At 38.6% G+C, this 17466-nt stretch overlaps 1 protein-coding gene across 3 annotated transcripts in view; it reads left to right on the forward strand.

The window, feature by feature from the left end:
* The window catches only part of khdrbs2 (KH domain containing, RNA binding, signal transduction associated 2), an 86794-nt gene extending 69700 nt beyond the window's left edge, over positions 1–17094 (forward strand). The window contains exons 7-13 of one of the 3 annotated variants that reach the window (XR_012595229.1): positions 208–290; positions 1411–1463; positions 3472–3568; positions 6083–6135; positions 10244–10332; positions 11325–11382; positions 15021–17094. Coding sequence is in view for 1 of the 3 variants with exons in the window: in XM_074646368.1 (XP_074502469.1) it covers positions 208–290; positions 1411–1463; positions 3472–3566 (231 nt within the window). In the remaining 2 variants the exon portion in view is untranslated. Of the gene's footprint in view, positions 1–207; positions 291–1410; positions 1464–3471; positions 4042–6082; positions 6136–10238; positions 10333–11324; positions 11383–15020 lie in introns of those variants that run through there. The other 2 variants (XR_012595228.1, XM_074646368.1) reach the window with 2 other exon arrangements.
* Positions 17095–17466: the final 372 nt, after the last annotated feature.

Below are 17466 nucleotides of genomic sequence, written 5' to 3' on the forward strand. Positions count from 1 at the left end.
GCTAGTGAGACACGCTGTCCTGCAAGCCTTAATCAATAATCTTTGTTGGACATGATTTTTTTCCTGTTTTATCTCTTATTATGGACACAGTAATGGAGTGTGTCTGTGGAGCTGAGTATTGATTGTTTTATATTCCTTTAACCAGTCGGACTGGATAGAGATGAGGAGACGAGTCGACGTTAATGCCAACTGCGTGTTTTCTCACAGGGCTACGATGATGGGTATGGTGGAGAATATGATGACGAGAGTTACGAAGCCTACGAGGATAACTACAGCAATCAGTCAAAGAGGTGATGTTTACACACACACACACACACACACACACACATGCTGGATAAACAACAAAGCACGTTTTTTCAATCACCATCTGTCTACTGTTACTTACAGTACAGCATGAGAAAGGTCCACTGTGACCAGCTGCTGTACATTTCAGCATTACGTTCATTAATAAGACATCCACTTTAATCACTTTGATTACTCACAACATTTAGCCTGAACCGTGAATTAGCACCTTGTATTTTTAATTTGATAAAGGATAAGCCTCGTGATGTTTATGTTTTTCTTATTGTGAACAAATCCCATGAGAAGACCAAAAGAAATGAACCAAAAACAATGAATTGTCCCTACTAAAAAGTATTGTCTGTGGATCCAAAACCTGATATATCTCAGTCCACTGTACCATAGAGCTCTACTGTCGTCCAAAAACTATTAAAAACACATCAGTGAGCAACATGGGTGCCGTAGTTAATTCCACTTACTCTGTCCTGCAGCCGTCAATACCCACTAGAGCACCAAATGTGTATTTATCCACAGCTGAAAATAGTCCCCAACAAATTCACTATTTACACCTGTTTGCTGTTTCAGGAAATTTCTCGAAAATACCTTTTACCTAAACAGAACAGTTCACTATATTTCCTTATTTTACGATACGATACGACACGATACAACTTTATTGTCAGTTTGCACTGAAATTCATTTTGCATCCATAGGCAGCTCAGTTGGAGAAAGAGTATACATCCAATAGACATACTGTTACCATAAACAGACAGACAAGTAAGACCCATCAGACAAAAGACAAAACACATCACAATTAACCATACATAACCCATTACAAAATTACCATCTGTCCTCTGGATTTACATGTCTTTAGCAGCACATTAATTATTATTAAGCAACAAGATGGACTGATGGACAAAAGCGTTCTTTAGCCTGATGCGGTTAAATGTAGGGACTCTAAATCGCCTCTTGGAGTTGCAGAAGTTGATATTCCCCGTTTAAAACATGTAACGGATCAGAAGAGATGCTGTTGGCAAGTCTGATCATGCTCTTGTTGTGAGCTGCTTGAATGGAAAAACAAATACAGCTTGTTGTTCTTTATTTTGACGGATTTTTCCGCTCTGTCTGTTTTAGCATTTCAGATTATTATGAATATGGACACAGTGATGAACCCTACAACAACTATGGTAAGTACAGTTTTTGTTTTTGTGAGCGGAACATCGATCCAAATATGAGTCTCTCTCTCTCTCTACTTGCTCGCACTGTCAATTGTTTAACGTAGCAAAAGGACAACTGCCATAATCACACTATGAGAGCTTAAACAATTAGTTGATTATTTGATAAGTTGAGCTTTTCAATTGTGATGTTCTTTGTTTTACATCATTGTTAATTGAACACCTTTTGGGTTTGGACTGTTAGTCAGACAAACCAGCAATTTGCAGGAGTCACCATGGGCTTTAGAGACGCACCGATCTGTCAGTCCCAATACCGATATCTGTGCTATGGGTATATACCGAGTACCGATCCGATACCAGTGTTTACTTAATAAGCTGTATGCAAGATTGACTTAAACATTGCTTTCTTAACTTTGTAAAACAAAATGTAAAAAATAAATGCACTGATATAAATGTACTGAATTGTTATTTATTATTAAGATAATAAATCCTGCACCAGCAACTTGGTAAAAAAAATCTTCAAAATTGAGAGGAATTACAATTCAAGTGTATAACAATTTTAATGCAGCAACAAATTGGTCCAAACTTAAATAGGACTTCAAATTCCAGTATGTGTATAGTATATAAACATAGAATTGAATTGAATGGGGTGGCCCCATTGTCACCAATATCCGATCCAACTATTTCAGTCAGTATCGGCTTGTTGTGATTGGGATAAATTGTGATTTTTTGTGATTTTCTGACATTTTATAGACCAAACAATTGATCAAATAATCGATAAAATACATTGGTGGGTTATTTGATATTGAAAATGACTGTTAGTTGCAGCTCTACAGTACACTAGGATAGTCCAGCATTAGTACAATATCTAGTGGAATCAGTATACTTACTAGCAATATCTGCAACCCATTCAGTGTGCAATAACAACTCATCTCCTGCAATGTTTTCCTCTATGTACTAGATTTTAAGCCAGTCATTTTTCACAAAAGCAACAGTAATTTGTTTCTTTTGTTGAATGTAATTAGTCAAATTTGTACACACAAAGTGTGATTTTAAAAACAGACTTAAGAAACATCCTTGGATGTTATTCAAATTCATTCCTGACAAGAAAAACGTCTTGGCAAAACAATCCAGGCTGCTGCTGCACTGATATTTAAAAGATGTTGTGAAGCAGAGAAACAAAGTAAAAAAAAAAAAACGCCTTGTGGTTCCAGCCCACTTCAAATCATCCTCATCCAGGGGGCCGCTCGGCTCCTGCATGCACCACCCCTCCTACCTCCCTGGCTACCAGCTGCATTTGACTCACACAGTGAGTGTGCCAGGGGAAGCTCAGGGGGCTAACCGATGCCCGTTGTAAAGGTGGAGTGTTTTGCCTTTTGGATATGTGCCCTCATGGGCTTATTCCAGAAAAGCTGTTACTATTGGCGTAGTAACATCTGCTGTGCACACGACACTGCTGTCAGATAAGCAAAAGAGTATTTAAATTTCCTCAAAACCATTAATCAAAACATGTACAGCTTCAATTCAAGCAAAAATCGGCAAAAGTAGAGTTACAAGGTTGTCACATGACAGCGGCGATAAGCTGGTTGCCACAGCGAGTTTGCAGGCTCATTCATTTTCAGCACAATGAATTGTGCACTAGGGTGTTGAGGTCGGACCAAACCAAAAACCAAAGGGGCAATGATTTGATTTTCTGCTCCATAAACACTTTCTTATTTGGAAGCAGTGCAATGTGCCATGCAGCTGAGGTGGCCATCTTTATGTAATTTGGCTCTAAGGAAGGAGCTGCTGACAGTCACATCTCAGTATTGGTCCAACAGAGGGCAAAGTGCTTATGAAATTAATTTTCTGTGGAGAGAAACCTCTATTGTACCTTGGATGGAATTTGCTCGCTTGAGTTTTCTTGTCTTTGGTTAAATGGGTTGTGAGAGGAGAGTATATACGATACCCAAGCTCACAGTTTGTGACAGCGCAGTGAACGCTGCAGCTTTCTACAATGTGTGTTTAATTGTGTTTGCAGAGGAGGAGTGGGCGACAACCCGTCCCAGTCTCAAAGCCCCAGTTTTACGGCTGACGAGAGGGGGCTACAGGAAACATCCCTATGGTAGATACTGAAGGTGCTCCAGATATGTGACCTCCAATTTCAAACTTTTTTATATTTTTCTTAAATTCTTCATAAAATGTTGTAACATTTGCTTTTTTTGTTCGTCTCCTTCAGGAAGTGAAATAAAAAAATAACCCCATAAAGCACATAAATTCATAAACTAATAATTGCAGTATTTAGGATGGAGTCATTTATTAAAAAATGCAGAGAGGAAATGAAAAGAGAGACTCATTCATCCATGTACAGAAAGGTTTTTCTTAAAATTGGCTATTTAAATATCCTTTTATCCTTGACACTAAACTGCAGATTTTTTCTTCTAAGTCATGACTTAGATTTTGACAAATTAGTTTCCATTCATTGCCTTTAATGCAGTGATTATCAAGGTTTACTAGCCAACACCTGTACAATATTTTTTGCCTTTCGAGATACTCATCTAGTCTTAATTTTTTTCTTCATCGTCAAAGATGTCAGACTAGGATTCTGACACGCTTGAACGCTGGTCTCCTGGACGGGAGTCCGATGGTTTTTGGCCCACTCATCACCTTGACCTCCTCCCTATGCGGCGTTTGTCACTCTTAATACTTTCTGATTCACGATTACAGGGATTACATACGAATGGATTTCGTGGGAATTATACGAATTACAGTGCATTATTTTAGTAGGTATGGCTATGAACGGTGTATGAGAACAACCTGGATAGGTACCTCATACAACCCCACTTCAAAACACCCAAACTATCCCTTTAACCAGCCAGAGCTGCAGAGCAAATGTCACTTCAAATTTAAAATGAGCTTTTTTCAACCTCCATCACCTTTCTCCACAGTTCACTGATTGGTCTGGCTGAGGGCTCAGTCTGCTTTAAGTGGATCTTTTCCAGACTAATACCGTGTAGCAAAAAAACTTAACCTTGTGAGATTCAGACTGGCTTCTTCAAGACAAATTTGTTTTCCACAATTGTATTCATTGTTTGGCTTGGTAAAAAATAAATCAAGAGCAGTTTTGTGGCTTCACTTCCTGTTTGATTCGTGGCTTTAACTAAATCATTATAATGGTAACAGACAAGAGAACCGCACACTGCTCTGGACACAACAGATGGAAACCAAACCTTTCCCAGAACTGAAGACCTGAACGCAAAGTGACTAGATGACCTGGACTTTTCGTATAAAAAATGTTTAATGTTCAGAAATTAAAAATCAAACCTCAACTTTCCCCATAACTGATATGAACCTCTGATGATTTCATGGTAAAACTGAGTTGATACCACAGACTAAAGTTAGCCCTACGTTATATTGTGACTTTAAATGATATAAGATGTGAGATCGTAACCATGCAAAACACATTTTTTTTGTTTGGGTTGAAAGCAATCGGCAATGTACAGTGTGTCATTTATAATGCGTGCTTTGTTCTGTGTGTAATCTGTATTTGTACATAAAGCATTTAATAAAAACAACATAAACCTCAACGCAGTGTGTAAGACTTTCTAAATAGGAAGCTATAAATGTTTGTTAACATTAACATCTGCTTTCAGGTAACGGCTAACTCGTTTCATAAAGAAATCCCACCAACCTGTCCCAAATGACTCATTTGTTAAATAATTTATACCGTATTCCTGCTCAATCGTCCTTGAATCTTTCATCACTTTTCTTATTTGGAAACTAATAAATTTCTTTCCTTAATCCATTCTGTGAAGTTTTACTTTATTAAACAGACACTGATTGACTCTGAGAATGATATGGAGTTAAAAGAGGTAAGAAGTCCTCCTATATTACCATAATAATACGCTCGGCGTTTGAAGCTGGCTCGTGAAGAGCATAATGGGCCATACAGGATGTAGATCTTTTTTTTATTCACCCTCTGATAGTATGCACTCAACGTGCTGTGTCTTTTTATCTGCGGCTCATCGATGTCTCTGCTAACCTCTTTTTGCATTTCTGTCATTTAACCTGAAAAAGCTGTATATGCACTGTAATTTTCCGTGCTTTAAACATCCAACGCTGAAGTCCATTTTAGCGACTTGAATTCTCTTTTGTGATTAGTACACCTGGAGCCTGGCGCTCATTAAGAGTGTAAATCACGGGACTGAAAGGAAGACTAAACACTAAGCAGGTAACCCTAATAATAATACTAATTTAAATGCTAACTCCCACTTAAAAAAAGTAAACCTGCCCTTTTTAACCCCAAATAAAAATCCCTTCATATCGCTAACTAAATAGTCCATAAGGAATCCAGCTAAACTGTGATAAAAGAAATACTAATAAAAGACACTAAAATAATGTCCGGCAAACTAAACATCACATCAGTGATATAAATAAATACCAAAAATTTGCTCAAAACCTCTCATAAAACTATATTTATAACACCTTGAATTGGTTTACTTTTTTTCACAGTGATGGAATGTAATGACTGTTTTGTGCTATGTGTGTTGTATATTACGTTGCATGCAGTCTGTCAGTCTATACCTGTTTATTATTGATGATTCACAGGAGTGACATATTCCTTATCATGTTGTTTTGTTTTTCTCTATAGTTTAAAGAAACACACTATTGTGTGATTTGGTCAAAGCAGAGACGAATGTAACAGGTGAGTGGAAATATTCACCAGGGATGTTGTCACACTGTCACATTGTATGCAAATTACAGTTGTATTTGTTGAAATCATTTACTTTTTTACATTTAAATGTAAAATGTGGCCAACCAGGTTAGCATCACCCTGGGTTTCCTCGACAAAAAGCCAATGGGATTTTTCCTTTAGGTTTTGGATTATTGCAGAAAATAAGCTCTGTGGCAAACACGCGTTTATTATACTTACACATTTTGTTTGGTAATAAATCGGAATATATCTTATCGCAAAATGTTTCAAATCGCGATAAGATGGTATTGTGACTTAAAGGGACTGTTTGTAACTTTTTAAGCGTATAAATGTAGCGGGTCGGCACACATGCGCGTTCGCATATGCGCGTTCGCGTGTGGCCGGAGCCTCGTCTCCGCTGCCTGCTCTCCTTCACTCAGACAGCGCGCGCGTCCTCGCTGTCTCGCTCCACCTCTAGACGTGAACGCGCGCTCACTACACACTGCAGAAGAGTTAGTTTAGCTCTGAGAATATCTAGTGAATGTACAGTGGACGTTTGTGCAGAAATAAATGCTGCAGCTCCTCCAGACCAACAGAGGTTTTCCGTGTCTTGTGAAGTGATGGAGCTCCTCAACGAGTTACGTTATCGTTTCGTTACCGACCGGGTGCCGGTGTCTTCGGCTGCCGGCTGCGGTCGGGAGGCGATAACGTAACTCGTTGAGGAGCCCCGCTGCTGAAGCCTGCGCTGAGCAGGAAAAGCCAACACTAGGATCAGCATTGATTCATGGAGAGACCTTCGTCTGGTCAGCTAACATTACTGTCAAGCAGCTGAAATATAGAGTGATATTGTGGTTTTAGCTGACGTCTGTCGCCTCACTGTTTTGAGCGATGCTCGTTCATGTCTATGTAGAGCGAGCAAGCGCGAGCTCGACGCTGACTTCCGTTGATTTCAAGGCCACAGGTGTCGCTGTTAAGCAGCATTTCTGAATCTTACAAATAGTCCCTTTAAGTATCGTGATAATATCTTATCGTGGGAACTCTGGTGATTCCCACCACTAGTTTGATTGATTGATTTTATTTTCCAACCAATTAACAACGACTTCAAATTAATTATTTGACTCTTTATTTATTTAACAGACTGAAACTTCCCCTGTGTTAATGAGTAACAGTTTGTTTTAATACTAAATCATACTTTACAACTGAACTTGTCCATTTATGTTTAGTGATTAAGAGTAATATTTCCTTGTGTGCACACTGACAAAAGATTGAAATATAATTTCCACCTCGTTGCACATTCGCATGAATCCACCATTAAAGCTCATTTACATCAACTATAAGTGTTACAGTACGCTGTTTTTATAACTCTGACTGCTCATTAAAAACACAAGAAAGCACAGACATGCAATTAAAATAATGGAAACAAAAGGGATAAAGGAAATCTTACTCAAACTGTGATTAGAAGTACTTAATCATCTGATTGGTACAACAGCAGAGTGGTGACTCAATGTATGTGTATGCAATGTGGATAGATTAATTATACAAACACAATGTAGAATCTGTACAGTTCATTTATTCAATAGAAACAATATTTACTGTTCCTATATTGCCTATTATTACATGCTTTCTTTTCTGTCAAACATTTTTTTTCTCTCATTCTTTCTGCACCACTTATTTGCATATTTTTCTTTCTGCTGTTTCTGCAATAAATCCAATTTGTGTGTATTTTTCACGCCGACCTGTGTTTTATAGCCGAGCAAATGCAGCTACACTTAATCCCCATGGACAGATAGCTACTGGCCTATTCATAATTCATGCTCTTCTTTGGACAGTTTTCCAAAGGTGCTATTCTTTTTCAAAATGTATTCATAGGCATAACACCTTAATTGTACACTTGTGATCTTAATGTACAACAAGATTTCTGAACAAAGCTGACCCAGAAGAGCAAGACACAGCACCGATAGTTGTTCACATTGGTGCTTAATTGTTAAAAGATAAATTTCTCCTGTAAGGCTGCAATAGGTCATGGGTTTCCAATTGTCCCAAGTACAAATATGCTATGATTTGTACTATAATTATTTTATATTTTTACTGTAAAATAGCAAATTTGTTGATTTTTATCACAAAAAAACACCAACTTGTCATCACTCTTAATGGGCTGCAGTCATGCAAAGCATATTATTAAGGTTGATTGAGAGGCAAGGCAACTTTCAGAGCTAAAGTAATTTCTTTTCAAACAATTCAACTTAAATAGCTGATCGATTGTCATCATCATTAAAAGGCATGACTACATGCTTACATATCTTTGGACTTTTTTCCTTGTTACAGCCGGCTTTACTGCAGTTGATACTTAATCAAAGTCAGTCAATAGTTAGTAGCAAACTAGGGCTGACGCAATAACCGCAATATTGCAATACCGCGCTATTGACAAGTCAACCGCAGGGGATAGCAAGCAACCGCCACAACCGCTATGTGATGTTTTGTTTGTTGTTTTTTTAATTCTTTGCAATGGGAGCGTCGCACTGTGCTCATCACGGTCACTTTTTTATCCATCTTTCCGATCACAATGGAGCAGGGGTGGGACAAATACCACAAAGACCAACTGTCTGAAAGTGCTGAGCAACAACAATGGAGGAGAAATGAATGGTGCCTTCAAATGGGGTCGTGTTTACCGTGTTCATGAGAAGAGTCCATAATGAACGCCCCCGCCATTGTGGTATTCACAACCTCGTGGAAAGTGGAAAGTTTCTGAAAGCTCCGACTTCACAACTTGTGACGTGTTTGTTGACGTTGTCAGAAATGGCAGAGGCCATGAAAGTTAATTTTTTCGGTACATAATAAGTGAATATATTGTTAATTTAGTCGTATATTGTTTTTCTTCATAATTTTATAACAGGTCTGAGGAAAATATTGATATTCCCAACGGCCTCACCTTTTTCCTCTGTCATTATGCCTTTGCATTTCCTGCATTATGTTAACATTACCGCTTGCTAGCTTGCTAAATTGTTAGCCTCTGTGGCTTCTAGAGCCGACAGTAACGTTAATATTGCAGTTGCTTAGCGGCGGCGTTCTTCGCGACTTAACCACTTTAACGCCAAGCATATTGTGTACACGACTTCCCATGTTGTAAATACGAGCTCATGAGTTTCATTTGAAGGCACCGAAATATCACAACGACCAACCAAATGCTGAACAACAACAACAATGGAGAAGAAATTAATATACATATACCAGCGGGTCCCTCCTTTCTCCCAACGAGCTTCAGCCTTTCCTTCAACCAGAGCAAATACTCTACCTTGTTTCAACATTTTTACTTCTGCGGATATTCCGTATCATAGCAACCAGAAGCAACCAATGCGTCTAAGCCGGAAAAAAAACACTGCGGTTCATTGCCCTTCTGTGTTTCTGCATTTAACAACAAGTATTAATTAGTATATTTTATTTATTTAAAGAGCAACAATATACCTAATAATAGCCTAACAATAAAGCTCATTTGCATAGCACTAAAATCAGGATAAATTAAGTAATTTGCAAAAAGAAAAAGCAATAATACCGCATATCGCTCTGTAGAGCCAATCATTATCACCGCGGGGGAAATTCCTTCACCATGACAGCCCTATTGCTGACATTAACATTTTACAGTCTCAAATGTCACAATAGGAACTGTGTGTGCTTTGTGGTTATTCTGAGCTTAGGAAACAACGGATTACTTTCTGCAAAATAATTTTAATTAATGAACAAGCTCAGGAGGAACAATCTGTCTTTGTCTGAATCAACAAAAACTGTAGATTTAATTAAAGAACTTTCATCAAAACTTTATAAAACTAATACTGCATTTAAACTGGGATAAAAGCATGGCAGCTTGCATTTAGATCCAACAGCCTTTTTCATATATTATTATATTATGATGGGCCAGTTGCCCGAACATGGTGGCCAAAATATTATATATGCACATCATAGCGAGTTGAATTTTTTCCACAATGATGCTGAAATCATCCTGTTGAGTTGTATTGTACAATTACTAGACAGTCTAACTCTACAGTACTGCAACACGACTCACATCGTGATCCCCTTTGCCTTTCTGCAAAATAGCATTTTCTACTTGTGCTTCTTTCCAGAGCAGAAGGCACGGGGATCTGCTCCCAGAGGACTGAAGACTGTACTCAGCCATCAGACATGTTCGAGCCCTTCATCAGTCAGGAAAGTAGCTCGGTACGTATTTCAAGTCGTTCTCCGTAAAGCATCTAACTATAAAACTGCCTACATTTTTCCCTACAAAGTTGGAAAAGATTGTGTCTTGAGGTTGCATGAAGAATTGCTGTGTCATGTTAATGCAAAAAGATGCAAAAAGAGTTTGCACTTTAGGAAAAGATCACATTACGCTGCAGTATGTTTTTCAAGGCTGTTTTCTCAGGATACATTATTGTAAATCAACAATGTGCTCAAGAAACATGGCAATAAAGCAGCTCAGACAGCTAAATGGAGGGATTCATGTCTTCCAAGTTGATTAAATCTAAGTCCAGTTTTGTTAGAAGTGGAGATGTTGTGAAACTGCCAAAAATAAAATGATGATTAAATAATTGATTAATGAATAGTTGTAAATACAATTCCCTATTTCGAACTTTTTCCCATCTCAAGTGTTTGTTTGCACCTATGAGTTGGAAGTGATCAGTGTAGTGCAGAGTATGCCAGTGATGTTCATGCAGCCTTTGCCAGAAGCGCTCTCAGATCCATTTTCATAACAAGCCAGCCGCCAGCTCCAAAACCAGCCAAGAGAAGAAATCCCAAAGCCTGCTACGGATGTTGATGCGTTAATTAAAGTGAATGCCGCTGATAAAACTCTCACATTCAGATTACAAAAAGAAAAGAAAAAAAGATCCATTTCTCATTGTACATTTCTTCTTTTGCACAAAGAATGGACTTTAAGGTGCTTAAAGACTTTGCAGATGTCTTCACATCTCTTTGCCATTCGTCCACACATGGATCCACGGTGATTCTTGTCCAATAGGCAGTTCTAGGCTGCAGCCTCGGGCGCGATAAAAACTGGCAGCTGTTTGTTTTTATTGGTTTATCACCTTTGGCGACATTGTTTACTCAGCCACAACGCTCTTAATAGAATACACATTAGTCTATTTAGTAAAATACCCTCTGCTTATGCATCTGTTATTCCCGAGTTTGTATTAACTTTTATGTATTGCACACAGAGATGAGAGGAAAGATGATGGAACAGGAAACATGACGGCAAAGACAAATGACTCACAGGTAAGGAGGTGTTCACTATTAGAATAACATGCAATTAATCTTTGTCTATGTATTTGCAGTTGTGCTGTATTTTTTTTAAAAACAACCCGAATCTTACTGTTTTTGTGAATATTCCTTGAGCTCTGCTGGAAACACTTAGTGTCCAGTCCAGTGGGGCAAAAGAAATACAAGACTTTAAAAAGTTTTTACAACTAAACAAAAACATCCTTTTCTTCTACGCCAGCTATGAATGTATTAAGAGCTGGTTATGTTTCACATCCCACTGTAAGCAAAGCTGTTTCACACAGGTTGAACCTAAAAATAGTTCTGTAATATGAAAAACAATCTTAACTTATTGGATTTTTTGGTGTAATAACTTCATTCGTTCATTAAGGTAAACTGGTTTTGACGTTTGTGTTAAAGTCTGACTGTTTAATCCATTTGAGGATACTATTTCCTTAACCTCAATTGACTCTTTTACTTGGACTGATGTTAAGCTAAGTGTGGGTAACATCGGCATACATACTGCTCTTATGTTTACACAGTAGCTATGAAGCTACAGCCAACAGACGGTCAGCTTAGCTTTGCACAAAGACTGGAAACAGGAGGAAACAGCTACTTTGGCTGTAGCGTCACAGGGTGCCTTCAAATGAAACTCGTGAGATCGTGTTTAGAAGTCGTGTACATGATGTGCTTGGCGTTCAAGTGGTCATGAGAACACTGCTGGTAAGCAACGGCAATATTAAGGTTACTGTCGGTGTCTGGAAGCCACAGAGGCTAACAATTTAGCAATCTAGCAAGTGGGTAACATAATGCGAAGTCATAATGACTGAGAAAAATGATAAAGCTGTTGGGAATATTGGCATGTGATTAATTGAGATTTAATATTTTAATCGATTGAAAGCCCTAGTTTATAGAGATTACGGACTTAGTAATGAGACAAGAAAAGTAGAAAAATATGTATGATTGAAAATAGAGGTTGCACCAACACATTCTGCATTCATGTAATGATACCATCTGCTTGTGTGTTCAGACTGGCAGAGAGAGAGAGAGTCATCCTCAGATACGCAACACGCTGTACTCACTAATTCAGTCAACGGCTGTGTGAAGAAATAAATGATGGCTGCTAACTCTCAAGTTTAGGACCTTATTTTCTCAAATAATTGCACCTATTTGTTCTTAACAAGATAATAAAAGCTCATTTGAAAAGGTTGAGGTGAGAGTGAAGAGGTCTACCTCCTGCCATCTCCATCTCAAGGACGAGCTGATTGTCTCTGGCTGAAAGCTGCATCTCCATACGGAACGTCACCCCGGATGTCAGACGCGTGCTGACAGATTATAACTGGGGGATTCATAAAGAGACAGCCGGTGGATCGAGGGGAATTACTGTACTGCATTTGATGCGCACCCAGCCAAAATGTCAGACTCGAGGCTCAAAGGCTCGCTGCATATACAAAGTGGTAGCACACCAAGGACACAATGTCATTTTGTCATACATCCTCAGAATCAATTCAGACAGATGACAATATGCGTGTCACATGAATAGTTCGACACATTATTATATAGACTGAAAGGAATAGTTTGACATTTTGGACTTTATTGCCTTTTTAGTTAATAGAGAAGATTAAGAAGACTCTCATATCTGACCTTTAAATATGAAGCTACTGCCAGGAAGGGTTATAATCGTAAACTAAAACTGAAACTAAAAGGAAAATAAGCAGTGAAAAATATTGTCATGAACTGAATAAAAAAAAAAAATAAACTGAAACAATATTGCCTGGTTAAAAAATGAATGAAAATAAAATAAAAATGAACATAAATTCACTGCAGTTTTAGTTTTTAGCTATAATATATCAATTCCGAAAAAAGAAGACAGCATGAATTTCCGTCAACTTTCGTGACATTGAACCACAGAAATTGATTGGACATGACATACCAGGAGACGAACAAGACCCTAATTTAAATATTGTAGTAGATCAAATGCCATTTAACCAACTATTCAGCTCAGGGCTATAGTTAACCAAGTGTGGTCAGGACGAAATTGAAGGTCAAGAGTTTTCCTCTGGTAGTGAAGGAAGATTCCCAAATCAAAAGATTGAAACATTATAGCCATTCCTACACAGATGCAAATAAAACAAACTAAAACTACTGTAAAACTAAAACTAGATATACAAAAGGTAAAACTAAACCTTTCTGAAAAACTGAAACTAAACTAAAACAAGCAAACACACTCTGAAAAGTAACTAAAACTAAACTAAAATTAAATTGAAAAGTCAAAACTAAAATAAAATTAAAAAAACTATTATAACATTGCTGCCTGAAGACAGTTAGATTAGTAAGTAAGTAATTAAAATGGTATTTATATAGCGCCTTTCAAAACCTAGTGCCTTACAAAAGGATAAATGATTAAAAGAACAAAATATGAGTACAATGCAAATGTTAACAGGAGAAAATAGCACAATAAAAACAAAATAGAGGTATCACAACACACAATAGAGTACATGAGTCAAGCACAAAAACACATCTTCAGCTGTGACTTAAAACACCTAAGAGAGTCTGGGACCAGGACAGCGAACGCACAGTCCCTTCGTGTTTTCAGTCTTGAACGAGGTACAACTAAAGCAATGTTCACACTACAAGACAGATTACAGTACTGTTCACACTACACAACTTGCTGTCTTGTAATCAGGAGTCTTGAAGTCGTCTTGGTTTTAACACTTACATGACTGACCGGCGACAGGAGGTCACACACTACAAGATCCCAGATCCCCGATGAGGTCTCCAAACTTGTCACGAAAACATAAGAGAAATACACTGTAAATGACGTGATACCATACGAGACACATCGCTGATGTTGTCGTTGGCACGTGTTTACAAAATAGCCTGTTTCCACAGGTTTCCACACTCTTTTTTACTATTTATTCCTCTCGGTGCAACAACAACTTTGCTCCGTGTTGCAAATGCAACACATACAGTAAGATCCTATTGACACAGGTGACCCCACACTCTTGCGCTCTCATTGGCTGCAGCTCGTGGACAGAGTCTCGGCTCGCGTCTTTGAGCAGCTCACACATGACGCTCGTACATCGATGTGCGAGCGGCGAGCCAACGCCGATTTTCCTCCGATCTGGGGCTTTTGTCGGGGAGCTCTAAAAACTGTAGGGGAGCAGAAAATCAGGGGCTAAAGTCGTGTAGTGTGAACTTGGCATAACAGGCTTATTCAGGAGGGTCCGAGCAGAGGTATACGGCATTAGTAGTTCACTAATATACTCTGGGGCAAGACCACTCAAAGCCTTATACTGTAGATGAGGAGGAGGATCTGGAATCTGGAGCCATCCATAAAACCACAGATTGTTGTTTTTACACCTCTTTTTTGTACGGAATAAATAAATGAGATATAGAGGTACTAGTAGGCTGCAGATTTGTTTCCTTGAGACAGAACTAAGCTAGTAGTTTCCCTCTGTTTCCAGTCTTTATGCTAAGCTAAGCTAACCGCCTCCTGAATCTAGCTTCATATTTAGCGTATGCGTTATCAATCTTCTCATCTAATCCTCAACAAGAAAGCAAATAAGGGTATTTCCTATTCCTAATTTCTCTTTTTTTGCCTTTCAGTATAGGCTACAGTGTGTTTCTCATTTCTTTTTTCTTTTGTGTTGCAGGTTGTTGAGTGTTATGAAGACAACAACGAGTCCCATTCCTGATACACAATCAAATTTTAACTTGCGCTAAAGAATAGAAGTGTTACATTCTTTTGACATGTAAAAATGTCTTACGGTTAGCAAATTTTCATTTCAACCATAATCTACACCAGGTGACATTTTAGAAATGTTTTTTTAGCTTAATGTCACTTCTGTTCGGCTTTATCATAACAATATTTTGTATTTTGTCGGATGTTACGGCCTAAAGTAAAAGCACTTAACATTGGAAATATACTCTATAAGCAAATCTCGACGTGACTGCACCTTTTTTTTAATGGTGTTGTCATCTGGCGGCTGCTGTCATTACCAACCCGAGTGCACCCTGTGTCTGTTCCCAGCTCACTAATAAATGGTTCACTTAGTGCTGCCAACATGAACATGTTAGTTCATTAAACAAGTCGAGCCCACTGCTGGCGTTCTGGCCAACTGTCACAGCTACTTTACGAGCCCAACCCGTCAGAGCCGCCGGAATATACTTCAACAGCCAGACGCGGCTCACACCTCGTGGCATTTTCTGAGTGGTAGTCACAATGAACGGCGCCGTCTGCCTGCAGCTCTATATAAGGTACGCAGTGATTAACAATTGAGATTGATGGAAGCAATACAACCGTTCAAATTAATGTGCATGAATGTCTTCTTTCTGAATTTGTTTGTTCATATCTAATATACAAAACAATAAATCGATAGCCTCGTAAACCAGGTTTGTCTTAGCTTCTCGCAAAACATGAACATCTCGCAGAGTCCGATTTCATGCAGAAGATCATCCATTGCTTATCTTTTTGGGTGAAAAAAGGGATTTCATAGAATCTGCTCAATTGTGTAGCAGACTCATTTCATCAAAAAACACCCATCCCTGAATCTGGCATTTTGTTTAATTCATCCGCTCCATTACGTACACTCCACACAGGCTGTCAAACAGCGTAGCGTTTATCTTCCTCAATATCACTTGATCTAAATATTTGAAACACAAAGACACCAAAGTGGGTCAGGAGCTAGGCGAGTACCCAGAAATGTTCAATCATGCAAAACAGTGCATGGCTATAACTCTAACACACAGCATTTCCCCCAGCCAGGGACGGGTACCTGAGCAAACTCAGCTCTGTTTAGACAGCTGCTTGATGAGCCAGAATAGAAAATGAGGGTTTATAATCACATCTAAAAAAGGGGCCTCTTCACCGGCACAGCACTCGTGATGAAATGGTGTGCAGAGACAGAGTCCTTGACGTGTTTTGATGATTTTCATGTTGTTCCCCTTGCGACAGCAGGCTGGGATCTAAGCCAGGTGACAGCAGGTGAGGACGTATAGCTTGAGCTGCAGTTTTGAGGAAGTTCTACTGTAGACACACTACTACACTGTATCTGATCTTAGCTCCCGTTTGCAGGAAAAAGCCGGCCCCCTCCAGCTCATTAGAGCTATTTTTGGAGAGAAGATAAGTTTTGACATGTTGTGTTGCTTTGTGCGTGGGGATGAACTAAGCAGCGAGTGAACTGGGTTAACTATGTTTACTGATGAAGTCTAGTACACAAAACGTCTTCACAAATATAGAGCTGGTTTGACAGGCAAGATTTGTTTTGGTTTTTTGGGGAAATATTTTGCAGGATGTAGCTTTCCCTAGAACATTTGTAACAAGATTACAGGCTATTTAAAAAAAAAAAAAACAAAACATGTCCCACAAGAAATACAATATTCCACCGGAAAAGATCAAATTGACCCATTATCATCACTGTTTGGTCTCAAGGTGTGATTTGAGGGAGTCTCTGTCAAGGAAAAGCAAACCAATTCTCTCTGAATAATGTCTTCAAACAGTGGAGTCGGAGTCTCTTCCCATTGAGAGTGTTTCCATGCATAATGCAGATACAAGCTGCTAAATACATCTCCATATTCAGATTACAAACAGCTATTTATGAATAAACATAATATTAGTTTGGCAACCGAGCTTCATGCAGAAGTGAACAGGATAAGATGTTTATATGCCACAGTATCCTTGCTAATGACGGTAGAAGATCCATAGCTTCTGTATGTTTTCCACCAAATCTGAACAGGATTTAGTGTGATATTAGTGCTACCTATAGTTAGGGGTTTAAGAAAACCTAAGGAATCTATTGGTACCAACCATGTCATACTAGCTTGTTGCGAAGGAGGCAAAATAATGCTCCAAACTTACACTAAATGTTGGTGAGGAAAAACTGGCATGGCCATTTTCAAAGGGGTCCCATGACCTCTGACCTCAAGATATGAGAATGAAAATGGGTTCTATGGGTACCCACAAGTCTCCCCTATACAGACATGCTCACTTTATGATAATCACATGCAGTTTTATGCTAAATGCAGTACCTGTGAGGGTTTCTGGAGAATATTTGTTATTGTTTTGTGTTGTTAATTGATTTCCAATAATAAATATATACA

This window comes from Sebastes fasciatus, chromosome 9, assembly GCF_043250625.1.
Source record: "Sebastes fasciatus isolate fSebFas1 chromosome 9, fSebFas1.pri, whole genome shotgun sequence".
Taxonomy (NCBI): domain Eukaryota; kingdom Metazoa; phylum Chordata; class Actinopteri; order Perciformes; family Sebastidae; genus Sebastes; species Sebastes fasciatus.